The sequence below is a fragment of the Rhyacophila brunnea genome, unplaced genomic scaffold (assembly GCF_057557595.1).
Source record: "Rhyacophila brunnea isolate RB1 unplaced genomic scaffold, BYU_Rbru_1.0 scaffold_20, whole genome shotgun sequence".
Classification (NCBI taxonomy): domain Eukaryota; kingdom Metazoa; phylum Arthropoda; class Insecta; order Trichoptera; family Rhyacophilidae; genus Rhyacophila; species Rhyacophila brunnea.
This window is the reverse complement of record NW_028232860.1, coordinates 10,796,284-10,819,002: the sequence shown is the minus strand read 5'-3', so window position 1 is coordinate 10,819,002 and position 22,719 is coordinate 10,796,284. Positions and strand designations below refer to the sequence as shown.

General features: G+C 35.1%; 1 protein-coding gene across 1 annotated transcript in view; it reads left to right on the top strand.

Annotated features, from left to right (window-relative positions):
- PolE1 (DNA polymerase epsilon catalytic subunit 1) overlaps positions 1–19,066 on the top strand; it is a 40,029-nt gene extending 20,963 nt beyond the window's left edge. Inside the window, exons 17-34 of the mRNA XM_085948070.1 lie at positions 556–726; positions 1,929–2,105; positions 2,986–3,073; positions 5,701–5,846; positions 6,365–6,597; positions 7,207–7,332; positions 7,659–7,752; positions 8,915–9,096; positions 9,692–9,888; positions 11,883–12,033; positions 12,433–12,588; positions 13,022–13,230; positions 13,416–13,560; positions 14,668–14,852; positions 16,240–16,784; positions 16,981–17,159; positions 17,626–17,758; positions 18,754–19,066. Coding sequence (XP_085804196.1) covers positions 556–726; positions 1,929–2,105; positions 2,986–3,073; positions 5,701–5,846; positions 6,365–6,597; positions 7,207–7,332; positions 7,659–7,752; positions 8,915–9,096; positions 9,692–9,888; positions 11,883–12,033; positions 12,433–12,588; positions 13,022–13,230; positions 13,416–13,560; positions 14,668–14,852; positions 16,240–16,784; positions 16,981–17,159; positions 17,626–17,758; positions 18,754–18,921 — 3,285 coding nt within the window. The 3' untranslated portion in view covers positions 18,922–19,066. The remainder of the gene's footprint in view (positions 1–555; positions 727–1,928; positions 2,106–2,985; positions 3,074–5,700; positions 5,847–6,364; positions 6,598–7,206; positions 7,333–7,658; positions 7,753–8,914; positions 9,097–9,691; positions 9,889–11,882; positions 12,034–12,432; positions 12,589–13,021; positions 13,231–13,415; positions 13,561–14,667; positions 14,853–16,239; positions 16,785–16,980; positions 17,160–17,625; positions 17,759–18,753) is intronic.
- The last annotated feature ends 3,653 nt before the right edge of the window (positions 19,067–22,719 follow it).

Genomic DNA, 22,719 nt, shown 5'->3' with positions numbered 1-22,719 from the left:
ACCAGTTTCAGCCCTGAACCATTCACATATTATCATTCTCATATTTGAGCAGCTCAGCAACATAACATATTTTTGCTGATGCAATTGAAAATGTGTATTAAGATGAAACCTGTTTTTATCTTAAAAATTATGAATTAATTGTAAATCGTAGAAAAACAAATTATAACATGCATATTGGAAGTGTTTGGGTTTTTGTAATATTTTGTCTTTCTATGGTGCTATATTAGCAGTCAAAAAATATAATAATGTCAATCATTGCCATCATTCACCGGGGTCGATCCTCTGCTGGATGAAGGCCTCCCCTAGCTCCCTCCACTCTTCTTGGTCCCTAGTTATTTGCTGCCACGTACATCCACCGAACTTTATGAGTTTGTCTATCCATCAGGTTTTAGGGCATCTCTGTTAGCGTTTACTGCCCCTTGGGTACTACTGTATGTGGCGTTTGTCCAGCAGTTGTCTACTTGACGAGCAACATGTCCAGCCCATTGCCATTTCATCTGCTTAGCGAGCTCTATCTCAATAATAATGTTAATAGTAAATATGTATTTGTTTCAGCTCGCCAATCCTGTGCCCAGGGTGAAACACCCTGAATGGTTGCACAAAAAAATATTAGAAAAAAATGATGTCTTCAAACAGAGAAGAATTAGTGAAATGTTTGTCCTGAAGCCCAAACCTATTCTCGAGAACAATACGGAAACTGAAGAAATCGGTGATTCTTCACAAAATGTGAGCAATGTGAAACATACTCCAGTAATTCAATTCAGTGCATTTCACAATAATTTAACTGCTGCATGCAATATAATTATGCATCCCGTTCTGATAGTTGTCAATAATAGAGGCTTTCACAAGACAAAGAGATCATTTGTGTTCCTTAGACGCCTACCTGCAGCGGATACACTACCAACCAGATGCAAAGAAGTCGCTGTTAAATTAATTTATCTAACATAAGTGTTAATAACATTTCGATATAATTCTACTTTAACAACTGTTACTTGCGTTTTTCAATTCTGCCATTATTCATAGTCGCTAATTGGCAGATTTCTGTAGCTGTAGTAAAATGTTGGTTCAACGGAACTGCAGTTAAGAGTGACCGATAGTGCAAAGCACGTGGGACTGGCGCTCCATTACTCTTTCTCAAGACATGGACCCAAAAATTGTTTTCTTGCAAAAATAAAATAGTTAGAAGTTGGAAAAACTGACATAAGTAATAATATTATATGTAATTCTCTTTCAAGACTATATAAACATTTAAAAGTGTCATCTCCTGTGAGAATAATGACAGACGGAGTGTATACAAAACACAAACACGATGCCAAAATAAAAGATGGCGACCAATGGACCAATCACCATGTTATGCGCCGAACTATCACAGCGTCGCTCGCTGACTAATCACCGTGGGCCGTTCTAAAGACACGGAGTTTTCCCTCCAAACACCTTACGCCGTTCGAATGTCACGACCCAATCATTGTCAAGCGCGCGTAACTCGCATATTTTGAATATTTCCGACGTAAATCGCGGGAAAGAAAAACGTAAATGCGGGTATTAAATGTACTGAAATACATCGGGACTGAAAAAATTACACGCAATTGCCGGGAAAACGTGAATTCCGGGCACGTAAAAACCAGGTTATACTGTACCTACATTTATGCAAAATTTATCGTGTTAATTCACTAACCACATGGCTAACTTCTGATAGACTTAATTCTAAAATTATTTAGAAAAAAAGGTCTTTAATAACCCAAATATTATTTATGAGTCTTAAATCTTTTTTTCAACTGGTCATCACTTTATGTTCAAATTTGCATCAGATAATTTCGGAAAATTCTTAGTGACCATTGAAAAGTTGAAATGTGAATTTTATTTTACTTAAACTCTTACAACTAATCGGTGCTCTGGGACTCTTTCAATATTAGATTTCCATCTTTTAGATTGGCGATTTGGAAGACATTGGAAGCACATCAAAGAGTATGACAGCGGGTATTATTCGACCGATGGTTACGATTGTTAAACGAAAAAGGGAAGCTTCGGCAACTACTGCTGAGATCACCAAACATTCTACATGGAGAGAAGCTTTGGGTCCACCGCCTCCCTTCGGAAAGACAAAGGTAACATATGATGCGATTTTAGGTAATATTGTAGTTTTGAGAAAAACTCATCTATGAAATCTGTGAACTAAATGTATTTATTTTTTAATTCGTACATTCTAAAGAGTATTTTGGCTTATCTATTTTAGGGGTATTTGAAAAGCACACCCAACTATTTTAGCGGGTTTTGAAATTTACCTTAATGTATTGACAATTTTTGGCGTTTTTTAAACTGCAATCTTTGGCCATCATATAGGTAACAAAAATATTCATCTAAATATTGTCGGTGTATTGTAAAAAGGGCGAATCAACCATTTTGGCGAAATCGAAATTTTAATGAAAATACAATATGTACCCCACTAGCTTTGTTGTGTAAAAACGGTGAATTTGTATCTCCACAGGAAAGTACTTAAAAACGATAATCGTAAGGGTGAATATCCATTTAGTATTATGAATAAAAAGCGAATGTGACATATTATACCTTTTAAAATATTATATAATAATACCTATTATAATGACAGTATTCTTTAGCTTTATTATAAACTTGTTAGATGTTTATAATCCACAGGTAATTAACAAATAAATGTCAAAAGTTAAAAATCCTCCTGTTAAATAGCATTTTGGTTAATTCGCCCTTTTTACAAAACACCGGCGAATATACCTATCTAACTCAAAAATTTTCAAAAACCGTTTTAGGGGGATTCTTAAACTAGGCGCTTAATATTATCAAACACTCCTTTTTTTTGAAGAATTTTCTTCTATTGGATGGAGGGGAGGGATTACGCAAAACAATCAGGAACTAAATTGGATGAAGTATTAATAGCAAACATCGTCCATCTCGTAATGTGTATTGAATATCATGTATTTGTAGTAAATGTTGTGTCATTTGGATTATTTGTAGGGAGAAAGAACTGCGTGGATTGTATTTCAAAAGAGTAAATGGGCCTGGCAAGCAGCTCAAAGAGGTGTGGGATCCAAACGGAAAAAAGGTACCTATGTGATGATTGTATAATACATGTCGGCGTGTTAGAAAAATACTGTAGTATGTTAAAATTCATAGTTTTGAGATACGTTAGACTCCTGGTGGGGAGAGGCGGCACGGATAAACTAAAAACATAGATAATCCGAACTATGGTTTTTTCTTTTTAAAATACTACATAATATTTTTATACATTTCTAAAGCAGACAATTATTTTAACATGTTTAATTCTCATTATTTTATTAAGAAAATCCGTGATTTTGGTTTGTTTGCAGGAATCTTTCTAATATCAGTTTGAATTTTCCTAAGCGAGGTTCATGTTTACGAAAGCGAACGATTTTTTTAAAATTAAATTCATGCACAGATAACCGGGACATTACTGTAGTTGAATCTAGAGATTTTAGCTTCACTAAACCAAGCCATAAAACAATGAATAGAATACTTTATTGAATTAGAGATAATTTGGTAAAATGAACACAAAGAACTCATGAACTACATTGATAGAACTGACATCTGACAGTAGTTGTGAAGATGTAGCAAGTTAAATTATTATTTAAGTTTCGTTGTAAGTATTTTACTACAGTCTACTCCAATGCATACGCGTCATTTCATTAGAAGTAGGACTGTATTTTTGTGAATAAATAACGCAAAAAAATAAAAAATTTATACAACAGTTTCGTTGTATATATTTCGTTGTTGGATAGAGGATTGAATAGTCGTGAAAGTTGTACCTATCGTTATCGCATTTTTTTTTGAGATATTACACTCTTGTTCCAAGACACCGGTGTATTTAATTTATTAAGATGTCTACATAATATGATATTATCGTATCAGAGGTAAAACTCATTACGCTGAAGTGGTACTCGAAGGCAGTGGCGAATGATGGAGGTAGGCTATGGAGATCCGACATTAACCCTTAACACTCGAGTGCCGCCATATCGGCGGCATTAGAAGTTTCCCGTATTACTCGAGTGCCGCCGTAGCGGCGGCACGCCAATAAAGTCATTTTTTGTAATATTTTCAGCAATTTTTATAATGCGATTTCAATCAAGTTAGAATGAATAATAATAGGTTATTACATTTATCTGAGAAAGAAGTCGGCAAAATAATACTGTGTGCGTAATTTCTACATAGTATTTTTATCGGAATCTTCTCTTTTTTTATTCGTAGGTCGCTTGCTTGCAAGCAATGTTTTTTTGTCACATAAATTTTATTTATTGATCGTTCCCAGACTAGAGTGAACTGAAGTTGTTTGTCACGCATGATTTTGAAGTGTTTATTTTTTTTATTGGTTCTCGCTTGAGCAGGGGCGTCTCGTATAGTTTACAGTTTTATATTTGAATAGACTGTTTTTGATGACAATACTTACTATTATATTATGCCGATTCAGAATCTTACAAATATAATGTGAAATACTCTAATGAGTCAAATGAAAATTATTACGTATCGATTTATTATTTTTTGAGAAATCTTTTGATAATGTGTACCGCACTGGGAATGAGTTGTTATGAGCCCGAAACTAATTTAGAAAATTTACGAGACGGCTGCTTATATTACAAGTGTATTGGAAGGCAAATCATTTGGATCATATTTACAGTCATAACTATATGTATGGACGATTTACACTTTATAGCCACTTCTCTAAATACCGCTATTTCATTACGATTTTGTGATAAGCCAGGATTACATATTGGAGATTGCTTTGTGAAATACCACACAATGAAGAATTATAAATAAACTAAAAATAAGTACAGTATATTCATTATAAATCTATTTTATAGAAATAAAAAAAAAAAAAAATTTTACATTTTTTTCACCAATTAAATGTTTTATATTGAAATTATGCTATTTACGGAAAAAAGTCTCGAGTGGGTGGTATGTACCTATAAAAAAATTTTCGAGTGGAAAAGGTTAATAGTGCACAGCCTAAGCTCACTACGTACAAATTTTTGACGTTTAATAATATGTCAAAGTCAAACGGATAGTTACTAGCGCCTCTACCGGCAAAGCGTGTATACTAAATTGCATACTGTACCCGACACCACCGGTTGACATTTAATATACTTCGTTGTAGTAGGTTTGCGCTTAGGTTGTGCAACCGGCAATACTGCTTCATTCAAGAATTGGCCTTCTGACCAAATGATAATTGATGAAATTATGATAAAATTCGTATCCGGAAATTTGTACGTAAACAGTTCACCGCAGGACACTTATTCGTTGTTCTTCGCTGAACATTTCACCGTGGAGTATATTTGTACGTATGCTACAACATGTGGAGATGTATTTACTAGGTTAGGTTAGGGTTAATCTAATTGGAACAGTACTATTAGTAAACTATCGCCGCATTTTGTAAGATACGTACAAATGTATTCCACGGTGAAATGTTCAACGAAGAACTCATCATTTGATGAAATGTTATACGAACTCATGTTTCACGTACTGCGGCGCATGAATAAGTGTCCCATGATGAACTGCATACGTACAACTTACATGTAACCGATAAAATTATACCATTAAATCATACATAATTATAGATATTTTATACGGTGTGGTTTGTTGGGGGCCATTAACTTCAATGTTCTGTGGATTCAAATCATTAATCATAATGCTTAATTCTGTGACATTCTATTCTAATAGGTAAACGTAACACAGTTGATTCTAATGAAGCTGATGCTGGTGAGTTTGTTGCACCGATTCGCAGTCAGGGACCTTCCGCAACTCTTGGAGGCTTTCTGAAGAGAGCTCAGAGAACATTGCTGGATTCCCCATGGCAAATTATTCAGGTAATGTTGAATATTGTGCAATCTTTTTTAGTCTATCTCCAGATAATTCAATTAGAATTTAAATTCAAATTACATCAAACACCCAAGTCAATAGTATTAATTGATTTTATATTATGTATCTTTCAGAGCTAATTCACATTTTTAGTCTGACTTTTAATGTAACAGAAACCTGTAATTCCACAAATGAAAAAGTCAACCATAGACATCGAGTAGCTGAAAAATCTTAATTGTATTTCCCGAAAGTGCTTTTTGAATATTAAAATTCAAGTACCATACACTGACTCCCTAAAAACCATTAATTCCACAAAGGATTATTTGATTTTAAGACACATTCACATTTTAAAATGTAAAGACAAAATGTTTCTACATGGTTTGGAAAAACTTTTGAGTTGTTTCCGTTTGGAACTAGAGTACCGAATGTTAATTTTCCGATTTTAATTCTACGTATTTGATTATCTTACCCCGCAAGATATCTCTACCAAACATTTAAATTTATGAACACTCTCTTTCAAAATCAGATCACAGAAACTGGAGAAAGTGGTCTGTTCAAATTATGGGCCCTGGTCGGCAGCGAGTTACATCAGATCCGACTGACGGTTCCTCGCATCTTCTACGTGAACCAACGAATCAGCCGGCCTGAAGACCAGGGAACTCTGTGGAAGAAGTGCAACAGAATATTGCCGAGGGGCCGCCCTGTTGTGCATCTTTACCAATATACCGTTCCGGAAGATCTCTACAGACAGCATCAAGAGTTAGTCATTTTCAGGAATTACTCAAAATAAAAAAAAATTTAAAATTTTGAACTGCATTATAAATTATAACTTTACAGATAAATCAACTTTTTGCAAAATATAATATCGTCACTGTTCTGGCAGATGACACTAATTCGAAAAAAATGACATATTGAGTTAGTTATACCAAAATGTTCCTTATTTCAAACTTCACCGTCTGGAAACCTTCTTAATAAATAAACAGTCTTTATTTTAAAGTCATCCTTTTTACGATTACTTAATAAACTCACATGATAGACTATTTCAAACATTTGAACAACTTCAAAGTCAAATTACTCAAAACTAGTATTCTCCAGTTAGTGTGTTCTGCCAGAACAGAGAACATGTAAGCTGCTTTGGCTTTTCTTATAAGAATAATAGTCTTTTTTCCTGTATACAGCATATTGTGCTTTTGAATCAGCCGAGGTATTTGAAAACCACTCACTACCTTGGAGATGGCCATTCCACCACTATTTTACTATGTAATACTTTCCAGCCTACATTATTTTGATGGTAGATTTTTAAACCAAAATATTAGAATTAATAAAATTTCTTATTCTCCAATGGTAAATTTTGGTTTATATTTTCAGAGAATTAATGGGGGAGTTGTCGGCACCGGAAATTGAAGGAATCTACGAAACACAAATGAGTCTAGAGTTCCGAGCACTTGTACAGCTGGGCTGCGTTTGTACCGTTGACCGGTCGGAGGCCAGAAAGTAATTATTACGTCATGCATATCTACTTATTTTAAACAAACGAGATCATTATCGAAATTTTTCTGAGTGAATGTAAAAAAATTCATATAAAATGGATAGTAAACCGCTTGGTCACTATTAGCCCACCAGCGGGCGCGTTTTGGGTTTGTCATTGAGACAATTTGTTTTAAATATCGTAATGAATAATTTATTATTTTTTTAAGTGAACGTCACTTCTGAATATTTAAACGAATCCAATACCACACAAATTTTTTAATAAACCAACATTAACTTCTAAATTAATAACTCTTTCTGATATTTTAAAATATAAATACTTTTCTTTCCAGGTTGGCTTCGAAAGGCATCACGAATATGGATAATTTCCTATTGAATCAACTTTTGTTTAAAAGTATTGCTTACCAACCATACTTGCAAAAAACCGTTAGTATAATTATTTTAAATTAAACTATTTTAGGAATAAGTCACAAGATCGTCTCAGAAACATACATGTTATTGTGAAATTCACATGTCCTAGTATTATCCAGTTTCATTCAATAATACATAGGTTCGCAGGCTGCTTGCGAATACATATTATTATCGCAGGATTATTTTGTGTTCCTCAGTGGACATTTCTATCAACGGTTTGTTGATGTTTTCTTGCTTGGGATCATCGGCAGTGAGTGAGCAAAGGATAATAAAAATATTATATAATTTAGAAAAACACTTTCTGAGAGAGTATATTATCACCAATAGAATTAATCTTTTTTGAAAAAAGTAAGCCACCCGGCCGGGAATCGAACCCTGCATCTCCACGGGTAAACGCCCCAATCGTCGCATTTATCCAATATGCTACGGTGTGACATACTAATAGCGACAAATTTTAACTATTGGTCATTTTAATACCTACTCATCAGCGCTCTTCGAAATCAAGCTACTTTGCAATCAATTTTTGTTTCTTAAATTAGCTTTGCTCTTAGCTTTCACATAAGTTTCACAAGCATGCCTATTGTTGGCTGCGCAATCCCATGGGTCACTCGATAATTAATTATAAAGTACAATAAAACTGTGTTCATTTATGTGGCAAAGACATATTTTCGAGAGCCTTAGAACACCAAACAATCAATTCGATCCTAATAGAATCATATGGGCCTCCACAGACTGGAGGTTTGTATTAACAGATTTTGTTTTTACGAGAAATAGATGTCAGCCACATGCTCAACCTATTAGGTCCATACTCTGACTCATACATAAATTGAAAAACAATATGTTTACTTGCCAGACCCAAGATTCGAACCTGGATGCTATAGTCCGACGTTTAAGCCCCGTGGCCATTGTGGACACACTGTGAACATCAGTACTAAGTATAGGTAAATCATTCTACAGTGACACCATAAGCGATTCGCGCGTGTATTGAATTGCTGGCGACAATGCCTGTTTCAATGCTAGTAAACAATACCACTACAACTGCAAGCCGCATTTGCCATACCCATGGTGCCACTGTAAAACGATTTACCTATATCTATAATATTTGGCGAGTGTGGCTTTTTTCCCTAAATGTCTGTATAGGATGCACGCCACTGATTACATCTGTTTGTTATTCTAGAATGGTGCGCCGGCCTTAAAGAATGTGTTCTTGTACCATCATGCGGGGAATGCCTCATCACGAGCAATATGGGCGCTGTGCTTGGGTCCCACCAAGCGAGGCCACATATTTGTGCTCGACACCGTCAAAACCAATCAGATGCCTAACATAAACTCCTTGTACAATGCTGAGAGAGCAGCTAAGTAAGAAAGTTTGTTTGTACAGAAATGTTATATATGTAACATCGTTGTCCATCCGCGTTTTGTTAATGTCTGATAGTCTGTTTGTCTATATTATTCGGTAGTTATCAATCATTTGTTACATTAAAACACTCCATCTTTGTTGTTTACCTCTTTATTTAATAAGTAAGATTCTTGCACCCAAAACACGTCTTAATACATATTTCAAAAATCAATATACAAATATGTATCTCTTAAATCGTGTGTGTACCAAAACTTACCCTCTTCATAAAAAGCAGGCAAAATTCCATTGAAACAAAAATTGGATGATTGTTACCGTGTCCTGAAAAAATGTTGTTTTAGATTTACTAGGTTTACAAGATAGAATGATGATCTTATATTTTTTCGATGCTAGCAGTTATATAACGATTCGTTGTTACCAATTCACTTGGAAATAAAAAAAGAGGTGGAAAAATTGAAACTGTCACAAATGCCTTGGATCGAAATGGATAAACCGATTCAAACCTCAGTTATGCAATACGTATAAGCGGTGTGGAAAACTAAGTTGATAAATTTTTTTGAAACCAACCTTAATAATTGCTACCATCTTTCAATGCAGAATTTCGAGTGGCACGAAAGAAAGTGATCTCCCGCCTGCCGATATATCATTTGAGGTGCGTTGCGAGACAGACGTGAAGCAAGTGTACCGGTTGATTCAACGTGCATTGCAAGATTATCGAGAGGAACACAAAGGGCCGACATTGTGCGCAGTACAATCTTCAATTTCATTGGCCATGTTGCAAGCGTATATGCCAGGTTAGTTATTATAATATTTCAAGCAGAGAAATTGATGACATTTTGTAATTTTGTAATTTATCTCGTATTTTTGACCAAACTAGAAAAGACACTTGTGGATAATATGCTTTAAAAATTAGTTCAAACCTTTAGGTAGACATATCAGGCAACAGATCATAAAAATGTCAAGTAAAACACAAGGAAATATATTTTTGAAAAGAACACTCGTTATTCAGTCATTTGAATCGCGTGCCATTGCGAAGACGGGTGTACTCGATGCATCACCAGGGTATCAAAACAAAACATTGGTCATGCATCGAAAAGTGTGCATCGATAATATTTTTATTTACCTTTTAATTAATTATTACGATTACGTTAGTGCTATGTATTTTTTCTTAGTGATTTGTGATCTCGATAGAAACATTTTGACGATTTGTTTTTAGTATTTTTTGTCATTATAAATATATGTGAAATAATTATTTCACCCGCCAAAATGTCACTACCACATAATATTATCGAAGAAATAATGCTGGAAAATATTTTATCGACGCACAGCTCTCCGGTAAATTTGTATGGCTTTGTTCATTGTTCCATATTTGATATTTACATTATTATAATGGGGTAATAATTTTTATTTTTTATGTGCCACGAAACTGTGTTGGCTCTGTTCACATGGTTGTATTATGCCTGGCGATTAATCGACAGGCCCTTTGTACAATGAAAAAGCCGACGGCGCCTCATAAATTATATTATAATAGTATTTTAGCAGTGCGGTAATTATTTTTAGTGTTTTATTCTCCAAAACATCCTAATGAGTAAGTGTCACGATGACAACATTATTTTATGGCGACGAAAATAAATATAGGTTCAAAATTTGAAACGGTAATAAAATTTGAGTTTACGACTTACTAAATGCGATAACCCACTGATTATTCCACAAGTGATTAAGTAATATATCTGTCATAGACCGTAACCAACTCCGGCAGCATGTACTCTCAGCCCTATGTATAACAAACACAAACGCGGCGAATTGCCCGGTAGTATGTGTTGAAACCGTGTATGTGAAGACTGGACGGCCGCCATTTTGAACGCGCGGTCAAAGCTTGGATATTTTTTAACATCTTCATTTTCTTCGATTTATTTTAGTGAGAATGTCACGAATATAGTTTATTTCTTGGTGCATTTGGAATTACTGATATATAGTTCATCTAGTAATCTATTTTTTAATTTTGAAACCGATCTGTTTTAGATGTAGTGACCGTTTTAACAGATCAGTTGACTGAAAATGAATTCCCGCGAAAATGGCTCGCGTCGAAAGGGTTAATATAGATTTTTTCTAGTCATCAAGTCTCTTATAACCATTTTGTCAAACATGTCTACGAAATCCTGTACAGTTAAACCTCGTTAGTAAGAACACTGATAATTCGAAATTCTTATATAAAATCATACCTTAAATTCGAAATGATTTCAGAGTCCTGGCATATAAAAATATTCAATAAATCGTAATAAAGTACATTATTTCATGAGCCAGTCACTGAAAATTGTGACAGACTATTCTTAAAACATCAAGAGTTACTTACTTTATGAACGTAATAAAAATAATCCTGACATTTTATGACCCATTGACACACACAGCATTCGTATTAACGAGGTTTTACTGTAGTGGTTTATCATTATTTTGATTATTATACTGTGATTATAGTCCAATTTTTATAGCATGTCACTTGCCAAAACGAATGTTTTATCTCTCTTTCACGATGAGAGCATCATAAATAATAAAATACTGCAGGTGCTTTCAAATAATATACATAGTATCCTATTTTTTACATTCTTAAATGATATGTCTAACGCAATGAACCGGCAGTGCAAAAAATAATTCTTTAACGTTGTCTCCAATTAGATACCATTACGGCCGTCATGCATTTCATTTAACGCAAAGTTCAAATACTTCAATATAATCAATCACGTATACCTACCAAATTTAATCTATAATCCTAATATATTAATCATATTAGGTCTGGGAGAATTACCGCTTGTCCCGATCCACGTAAGAGATGTGGATACACTCTATGGAACTCTAGATTGGCAGAGACTCGGAGCCAGAGCCATTCTGAGGCACTTCCTTAATCTGGACACCATTTTGGATCTAACTATTGAACAATGCAGGTCAGTGTGTTTGTTTTCTAATTCCTTCCTAGTGATTTACACCTTGGTGCGGTACGAATGAATTAAAATTTAACCATCAATTCAATCATCAACGCCTACAAATCGAGTTTGAATACATACATAGTACAACGATTCTTGCAATATAATTACATTAAATCACCATATCCGATCCAAAGGGATCATATGCACATAGATCATATATTATCTTTAATAGATTTTTGTTTATAATAGATGTTAGCCACTGGCTCAACCTATTAAGTCCATACTCTGGGTCCAAACACTCATTGAAAAACAACATATGAATTTGCCAAACACGAGATTCAAACCCAGGACCCACAACATTATGAGCTGACATGTTACCACTTGGCCATTGTGATAAATTATTTATTTTTTGTCTAGATATTTTCACGTCCCACTTGGCAACATGCCATCTGACCCTACCCTGTTTGGTGCGGATATATTCTTTGCCCGCCATCTTTTGAAGCACAACTTTGTGCTGTGGTGCTCCAATATGGACAGACCTGATCTTGGAGGGCGAGAAACCGATGACAACAGGTATGTTGAACAATGTGCCATCAAATAAGGTCAATCGCACAATACACAGCATCATGAAACATCACATCCGTCTTGCGATGAGGTAGCATGAAGACCGCAGTGATACGAGTGATATTGGTGGGAACATAAAAATTATTACTTGCCAGTATAGACAGATTGGAAACAATCACTCTCCGGGTGGACAGGGATTGTATTGATAGCATACATAAAAGAAAATGTGTCGAAAGATAACAACTTATTTCAATGCGCTTACATACAAAATATATATTTTGCTGTGATAAAATGTTCATTAGGTGTCATCTTGTTATAGTCAAAAAACTTGTTTTATAATCCTTAGATTATTTCAATTTCAACAAAACAGTAATTTAATATATCTCTATTTCTGATAAATCATAATATACTTCACACAAACTTATCACCAACTCTTTTTCAGGCTTGTAAGTGAAACAGAAGAGCTAGGCGGGAGCACTCATAGTGCCAGCGGGGCTTATCCAAGCGTTTGTGTGGAACTGGAAACAGATTCCCTAGCCGTGTGTGCGCTCATGCAAGCTTCACAAATCCTCCAGACAGAGGGCACCAGTGTCGCTACTTCCTTCGGAGCCCAGTCGCAGGCTCTCATACAGGACGCCATCGCTGTTAACGGTTTGTTTAAATCGGCAGAAAAATATAACCTTTAAATCTGGGAGAGTACTTTAATCAGCGTTATTTTACAATCGCTAATAAAGTTTTTTGGAGTTCCACTGTATATTATACATGTTTGGTTATGTATATGTAAGTATAGTATATTATATTATACTTAATTCCTTTATGTTGATTGTACCACATAGGTCCTGGAGCATCATTAAACTACGATGAGTCAGCCCAATGCAGTGCAGCATTTAAAGTTCTCAGGACGATGGTTGGTGCCTGGCTCAGAGATGTCTCTTCCTACAAAAATGTTTTTGCTGACTTCCAAATTTCACATTTCTACAGGTATTGAACATACTGATACACACTTGTAAATATCACCACCATACACGTGTTATTTGTAATCGAATCAAGAGAACCTAATAAACAATCCACTATTATTCCTGTGCTATAAGAGACAATTATTCATATTGCAATTATTCTCACAGATCCCTTTTTCTTTTCTTTTAAACAAAAAATATTAGCAGTGTACTACAGCATGGTTTCCAAAACTTTTCTGCGATGGAACACTTCGCAAATCCTGAAATTTTAACTGAACACTTTGTTTATTTTGTAGTGTACCCAACTAAAATAATACATACTTAATGAATAAATTTTTCAAAAATGAGAAACTACAATAATTATTTTTAAATCATACCACATAAAAATATACCTAAGTGAATGACGTTGTTAATGACGTCGACGCTTTTGAGTGTTTGAATTGCAAATTCTCTTATACCAGATACAATATTAGTAAGTTGAATTCCTATATCTGGTGTGGCATTGAGCGTGTTCCTGGACTTTGTCTTTGTTGCAGCATAATAAGAGATTCCTGCTTCGCATGAATATGTTGTAGTAAACGGAAGTAAAACGATAATAGCTTGTTTTGACACACTGGGGTACTCTTCTGATAAATTTGCAGAACGTACTTTGGGAAACCCTGTAAAACTACAAGACGACTTAATTTTACATCTACGTATTATGGAACACGAATGTGGGATATGTTAGGTTAAGGATTTTACACAGGCTTTAAGTTCACACATTTTTTATATCGATGAAAGTTTACAAGTTTTAGTTCTTTAGTAGTCTGATAAGGCGAGTTTTAAATAATTAAATAAAAGTATTAAAGATAGATATGAGACGCGAACTGCTGGTGCTCAGAGCTACGAAGGAAGTGCTGCCTGCTTGTATGGGTGATCGGAGTGAGCGCTGTTTTTAGTTGCCATCCGGCAAAGTATTACTCATGCAAAAAATGCTATATTCCAACCGATACATACTTTTACGGTTATTTATTACATTTGGTGTGACACTGAGCTCAAAGTTTCATAATAAGAACAGGAAAAAGTACACTTACAAAATACATAAATATTTCAATTAACAGACCACATAATATGTGAAATATTTTTGTTTTAGGTGGTTACGGACACCGACTTGTCTGTTATACGATCCAGCCCTTCGGAGAACACTTCATAATCTCATGAAAAAGCTCTTCTTGCAGCTGGTTGCCGAGTTTAAAAGATTAGGATCGCAAATTGTTTTTGCTAACTTTAATAAAATCCTGCTGTGGACCAAAAAGTCATCCATCCAAGACGCTATAGGTATATTGCAAATTAATATTATTTTATTGGGTTCACATTCATTTTACCAGAATCTTCTTTAATACACTTTGTTCACAATTATTTAGAGTTTTCGGGATTACCAATTTGATGGTTACTATCAACACCCACGATGGTCACGCGGCTTAAATGCCGGCCTATAGAGTCGAGGGTCCCAGGTTCGAATCCTGGGTCTGGCAAGTACACATATTGTTTTTCAATTTGTGTATGAGTCAGAGTATGGACCTAATAGGTTAAGCAAGTGGCTGACATCCATTTCTCGTAAAAACAAAATCTGTCAATACAAACCTCCACCCTGTGGAGGCCCATATGATCCTATTAGGATCGGACATGGTCGAAAGAAAGAGAAAGAAGAATCGAATTTGAAAATATGTCGCCGTATTCTTTTCAATTCAATACTCTTGTAATGTTAACCATTTTGGATCATGCTAATTGTTTAGTTTTGACAGTTTAAATAATAAATTTTGTGAGATGACTCCTGATCGATGTATTTTTTTCGACGAAAATGAGAATTCTGCCATTCTTGGTAATATTGATCTGTGTGTCCCTGATAACTATCTTAGAAATCGGGTGCATCAGTTGTTTGTTCTCCCAAGGTGCAGAACTAACCTGCCATTGGTGATGGCAATTGGGAGGGCAATAACTCTGTTCAACCAAATCACTTCGGATATTGACATATTCCACTGTGAAGTGCGTGAAGGGCATTGTTTTATAAATTCTTAAAATAACGTCAGCTTCGCTCATTTAATGTACTGGTGTATTATCTTTTTTGTATTTACACTTTTCTACTGTTTAATGACTTAATACTGATATATTTATTTTTTATATAATACTTTTATTAATATTTCTTTACTTCTAAATGTCATCTTGTGAACGTCTTAAATTAATAATTTGTAATGTTCACTATATGTAAAAATAAATTTAATTTGAATCAAGACTGCCAACAGTGGCGAAAGGTGGAAGTAGGCTGTTCGTTATTAGTAGTGCTTACTAAAACTATGTATGATTTAATGGGATAATTTTAGATATTATCTTATAGATAGAGTATTTTTTTTGACTATTCTTATGGTTTAGTTTACGCAGGGTTAAATTGAATTTTAAAAACTAACCAGCACTATCTGCAATTTGTGGTCTTAGTTCAATGAAAACAAACATGTACGACTGACAAAGTTTAGTGCGCACTATTTATGTCAGATCTACACAGCCTACCTCCACCCTTCGCCACTGTTGGACATTAATCATTAAAGCACAGATGTAAAAGATAAACCTCCTAAGAAGACGGAGTCTTTATGAATGAAATCTTGTAATTTAATTAGTTGTATTAGTTATTTTAAATAATCTGATTAATACTTTATTTGACACATTACAGGCTATGTAGAATTTGTAGTGCAAAGCATTAGAAATAAGGAACTATTTCACGGAATCGAAATATCATACAAAAAATGCTGGTCATATTTACTCTGGCTGGATCTTGCCAATCACGCCGGCATTAAGGGAAAATTACCAAACGGCTTAATGGAAGTCGGCGAATCACAGCTCATGGAGAATGCCACACCAGCTTTAGATATCGACGAAGACGATGACGAAGAGGAAGCCATCGAGATGAACTGGAACCTGATGGAGTATCTAGCAGGGCCAGTCCGGGAGCAATTCTGCGGAGCCGTGGCAGGATACGTTAGCACTGCCCACTCCACCCCGAAACAACTGCCGACTCTTCTCCGGGGAGAGATGTCACAGAAGCTTTTCCAGATTACTGAGAAAATTCACACGAAATTACCTTCTTTTCAATCAAACAATGACGGCAGCCTGATGAGTGTATACTTTGATGGAAATGAAGCTGACAGGAATCCCGCTCTGGAATTTGTCAACGCTGTTTGTAAGGTTTTTCAATTGGACGCTGCGATGGAAGACGAAGTAAGCACATCTGCGTTTCATCGTTATTCTGAAATACTCACTGCATACACACAAACCCATATTGACTTCTGATATTTAGCAGAAAACCATGAATGGGTTCCACAGTATACTGTCAACACCATACTTGCTAGGCCAATAATGATATATTAAAATAATCGCGGCACCCATCCATCAATAAAATTTTATGATTTTACAGGTAAGCCTATTACGCCGTAACTTATTGAGACTTATAAACATCGGAGAGTTCAGCGAAGCGGCCGTTTGGCAAGATCCCTGCTCATCGTTTACGCTGTGTGAAGTTATTTGTAAACTATGCAATCATTGCCGTGATATCGACATGTGCAAGGACAACCATCGAGACATAGAAAATGACTGGTAATTATGATTTATTGAATGTTTGTTTGAAAGTGGTCTGTATAATCAAAAAATTCATTTTGGGGTTAACCGATTTTTACGACATGTCAAATAGTACCATAAAATGACAACATCGCGTCTCGCTTACTCTTGAAAAATGATATTGGAGAGACAGTCAGCACTTTTACGTGTAAACAGTTATTGTCACAATAGTTTAAAATACACACTATTGCTCCCAGTAAATCCACACATCTGTACAGGCGCTATTATGTTGCAGTGTGTGTAAGACGATCCCTTCAATCGAATGATCAATTCACAGATCACCTGCCACACAGTGCTCACATCTGTTCTCACGCAGAAGACCTATCCATACAATGCGTACACTATTTATGATTTCCCAGACAGGCTTATAGAGTGTACAACACTATAAATTACATATATACATGCCAAATATTCCTTTTATGTTAATGTTGCCATTTCTGTTTAGCCCCGTCTGCTTGTGTCCAATATGCAGTACTGCTTACGACAATGCAGAATTAGAATGGAGACTATTGGAAGCCCTCAATAAAAAGACCATGTCATATACTTTACAAGATCTCATTTGTGTTCGCTGCCGCCAGGTAAAAACAGCTCATAACATATTTAACTAATAAAAAAACTTAAAAGATTTATTTAAATTTATTTATTTTTATTTATTCAAGCTACTTTCACTAGGGTCACAATATTCAAATTCAATTTTTTATAAATAAAAATGATTTATGTCAATGTTTTTTCAATTAAATAAATACATTAAAACTATGAATGATCAACATAACCATCAAATAATACATAATAATAAAAAATCGTCTTAGGTTCGTCATATTCGCGACACTCGCGGCACACCGGTTCCGGAGCACTGCATTAAAGTATAGAACATCACACTGGTCTTTTGACCTTTGCTATAGATATAGGGGCCCGCCAAATATCCTGGCCTGTGGGCCCGCTTCAGGATGTAGGGGCCATGGTCGACTTTGTCAAAATTAGATAGGACACTTATAAGTTTAGTGGTTCTTCTTCACTATTAATGACTCTGGAACGTTATCACTATCTTTTCTTTTGGTCGTAATAAAGGTTAGCTGCTGCTGTGGACTCATGGTTTTTAAGAAGTTGATAGAGAAGCGTAGAAGCTGAAACGCACATACTCAGGTATAGAACATCACACTGGTCTTTTGACCTTTGCTATAGATATAGGGACCCGCCCATAGAGGTATTAAATAAACATCCTGGCCTGTGGGCCCGCTTCAGGATGTGGGGGCCATGATCGGCTTTGTCAAAATTAGATAGGACACTTATAAGTTTAGTGGTCAATACCACATGGGCGCGAATCCCGGGGGGCGCGGGGTATCACACCTGCTGAGTGTCATATTTTTTTCAAAAAGATTTTTTCACATGGTTATGTATTTCTTTGACTTGTTTTGTACAACCAAAAATAGTTGTGTAAATCATAGGTCCCTAAACGTTTCTGCTACCGTACTAATGACTGATAAGAATAAGGCTGGTATTATTTTTACCAATTTGTCTATATGCTCCAGAGGCCAGAAATGCTAAATCAACACAACTATCTTTACATTTTTAGGTAAAGAGGGATAACTTGGCGACAGTCTGCACATGCGCTGGTGATTTTAAACTGATGTCAACCAAAGAAGAGTTGCTGACATCTTTAAAAACTTTCAAAATGATAGCGGATTACTTCAAAATGCCTCTCCTCTTAGAGACAGTCACATTCAACTTACAATGTGTTTAATATTACATTATAATATATAGATAATAAATAATATTGTATATAGTCAAACCTAACCTATCGCTTTTAAGAGAGTGGTTATTCAATCTTTCATTTTGTCAAATGTTTTAATGTATTTATCATTTATTTTCTGGGATACCATATAGCTTTCAATAAATAAAACAATAATTTTACAATGTAAACCCATTTTATTTAAAAAAAAAAAAAAAAAAAACCCGTATTCTTAGCAATATAATAATAAGATGTACTTTCCTGTAACAAAATAATAAAAAACCGATAAATGAAATCTATATAATATGTACACTCAAACATCATTTTACAGAGATGGTGATTGTTCAAAATATTCTGCAAAATGATGAAACTATAGACTAAATTTTCACCGTGACAGTACGCGACATGCATCTCAATATAATCACAACTTAACTGACAAAACTATAAAGTTAGTATGATCCAAAATGGTTAACATTACAAGGGTATTGTTCCAAATATGGCGACATATTTTCAAATTTGATAGCAACCAGCAAATCGGTAATCCCGAAAACTCTAAATAAATGTGTACAAAGTGTATTAAAGAAGATTCTAGTAAAATGAATGTGAACCCAATAAAATAATACTAATTGGCAATATACCTATAGCATCTTGGATGGATGACTTCTTGGTCCACAGCAGGAATTTTCTTACTTCTTTTTTTTACCGGATTTTCAAAATTATAGTATTTTGGGTATACTATACCTGTTTTATATCGTACATAGTACGCAGACGAAAATTATAGTACGGTTGGCAGCACTGACTCCGATGCTTGTAGTGCTGCCAATGTAAAAAAATATTTATTTTTAATTTTATACATAAAGAGGTTTTAAATATTACTCTATACTATATATTACTATATATTTTCATTCCAATTTCAAAATAAAACAAACTAATTCTTTTGTATAGTGTTTTTTGCGACTCCATTCATATTATCAATTTGACTGTAAATCACTGTAAATCAATAATTATATTGAACCTTTTGAACAACAATGGGTTCCAACTCATTTTCTTATATTTTGAATATAATTAAAGATCGACAAAGCTATTTCCAAACTCCAGTAATACAATTTACTTACGAATCATTAGCCAAAGATTATTCCAATAAATTGGACACCATCGGAATTAATACATCAGTCATTGAAATCGAAGAATTATTCAACAAATTTCATCAAGAGTGGGAGTTAGCCAAAACTGAGCTTCAGAATTATAAAACCCAAGTCACAGAAAAAAACCTCACAGAGGATCAAATACTCGAGAAGATTAATCAATTTGAAAAAATGGTGTCTGTAAAACAGGAAGCAACATCAAAAATTATAATTTCCGAAACGTATTACATCAGAAATGCAAAACATTTAGAAATCGTACACCAGGAAATGTCTAAAATTGACGAAACATTTGATCAGTATTTTATTGATTTAAAAATGAGAATCAATAACTGTTGTGCTTTAAAATCAAATACTGATTTTTATGAAAACGTGTTAAAGGAAATAAATTTAAATCAATATTGGTTAAATGCAGCCCATAAAAGAGCACATCTTTACTTTTATCAAAGGTGAAATTTATTACATATAAGAATGTTATGTTCATGTCATGAAATTTATTAATCCTTGTGTTGAAAAATATCATAAGTCAGAGTTGTGTATAATAAAATAGCTTGATCAACTTGTCTCCTGGTACACAAGCTACGGTGGTTTCATGGACGGTGGAACATCAGAAATCAGAAAACGTGCGGACTTTAAATTTATACACATTATGATGATTTCTTCATAACTTATTAACAGAGCACAACGTAACAAAGCAAAAATAAATAATTAACTATTTTTTTTATTCAACGAATAACTCACAAGATTTAAAAATGTAACATAATTTAAAAACACTTCTGAGAAACATATAACCAATAGAAAAAAATCTTTTTTTTTATAGAAATACATGACACCCAGCAGGATTCAAACCTGCGTGATGAACCTGATTCAAAATGTTTCAAATTATGTATGTTCGAAAAATAAATAAGTTAACTTCATTTATAATGGGCTATATTAGAAGAATTGGAGGAAGAAATTCTATGACAACTAATGAAGTTGACTAAAGAATATAACATGTTCAGGCTTGTCTCGTGGCTTGTTTAGTATTTAGTGAGAGGTGGTGGGGGTCGCTACTCGACCGAAAAATTAGAACAAAATGGATTGACTGTCGAGTCGAAATGATTTTACTAAATTACTCGACTAAATTTGTCTGTTTGTACACGTTTGGTTACTAAATTACTCGCCAATCGACTAATCCGAACCGGCCTTAAGACACGATTGGATAGAATATTGTTATTGTAGTTTTTTTGTAGTGAATTTCAAAATACTAAAATAAAAAAAAAACAAAATAGCTCATCAATAGTTAAATATTATTATTATATTCATCATCATCAGGGGCGCGACAACCCGGTGTGGGTCCTGGCCTCCTCCAACAGCTCTCTCCACCTGTCCCTATCCAGTGTGGCCGCTTTCCAATTTGGTACCCCCAGAATACGGCAGTCACTGGCAGCTCCATCTATCCAGCGAATCTTTGGCCTCCCTCTTCTTCTACGTCCTGTTGGATTGCTGGATATCACTCTCTTTGCCGGTTCATTGTCATTCATACGGTGCACATGACCTAGCCATCGCAGTCTCCCAATCTTAATTGATTGAACTGCGCTGCAATCTTCGTACAGCCCGTAGAGCTCAGCATTATATCTTCTCCTCCAATTGGTGCCATCCCTGATCGGTCCATATATACGGCGGAGAATTTTTCTTTCAAAGATGTTCAGGGCTCGTTCATTTCGCAGAGTTAATGTCCAGGTTTCCGATGCGTAGGTGAGCACTGGCTTTACAAGTGTCTTGTAAAGAGTGCTTTTAGTTCGGCGAGATAGTAAGCTTAAGGGACTTAAAATGTCTTAACAGACCAAAGTAGCATTTATTCGCAGACATGATTCTCTTGTTGATTTCTTCTGTAATATCATTATGTCGAGTTACAAGGGATCCAAGGTATATGAAACTGTTGACCATATCAAACTTTCTAACTTTGGTGCGACTTCTCGTGGTGTGACATAGACAGGCATGTATTTAGTTTTTGCCTCGTTTATTTGTAAACCCATTCTTTTGGCAAAGGCTTCTAGTGCTGTGAATGCCTTTTTCAGCACCAATTCTGATATGGCAATGATGTCGATATCATCGGCATACGCCAGCAGCTGCACAGGCTTAATAAATATTGTGCCGCTGCCACGGGCATCAATCTTTGCATCCCGTATCGCCTTTTCTAGCGCAATATTGAAAAGAAGGCATGCCAGAGCGTCACCTTGCCTTAGGCCATTCAGTGATACAAATGGCTCGGATATTTCCGCTTGAAGCTTTACCCGGCATTGTACTGGTGTCATTGTCATCTCTACAAGTTTAATTATTTTCGTCGGAATTTCAAATTCTCACATTGCTTCGTATAACCGGTATCGATTAATGCTATCATAAGCTGCCTTAAAATCGATGAACAGGTGATACGTGTTAATATTGAATTCAGTGGTCTTTTCTAGAATCTGCCTTAGAGTGAATATTTGAGTAACACATGATCTCCCTCGTCGAAAGCCTCCTTGGTAGTGCCCGAGTATTCCTTCTACAATGGGTTCCAGCCGCTGGAATATCAGAATCGACAACAGTTTATATGCAGAGTTAAGGAGTGTCACTCCTCTGTAGTTACTACATTCTAGTTGGTCTCCTTTCTTGTGCAGGGGACAAATCAGCCCATCCTTCCACT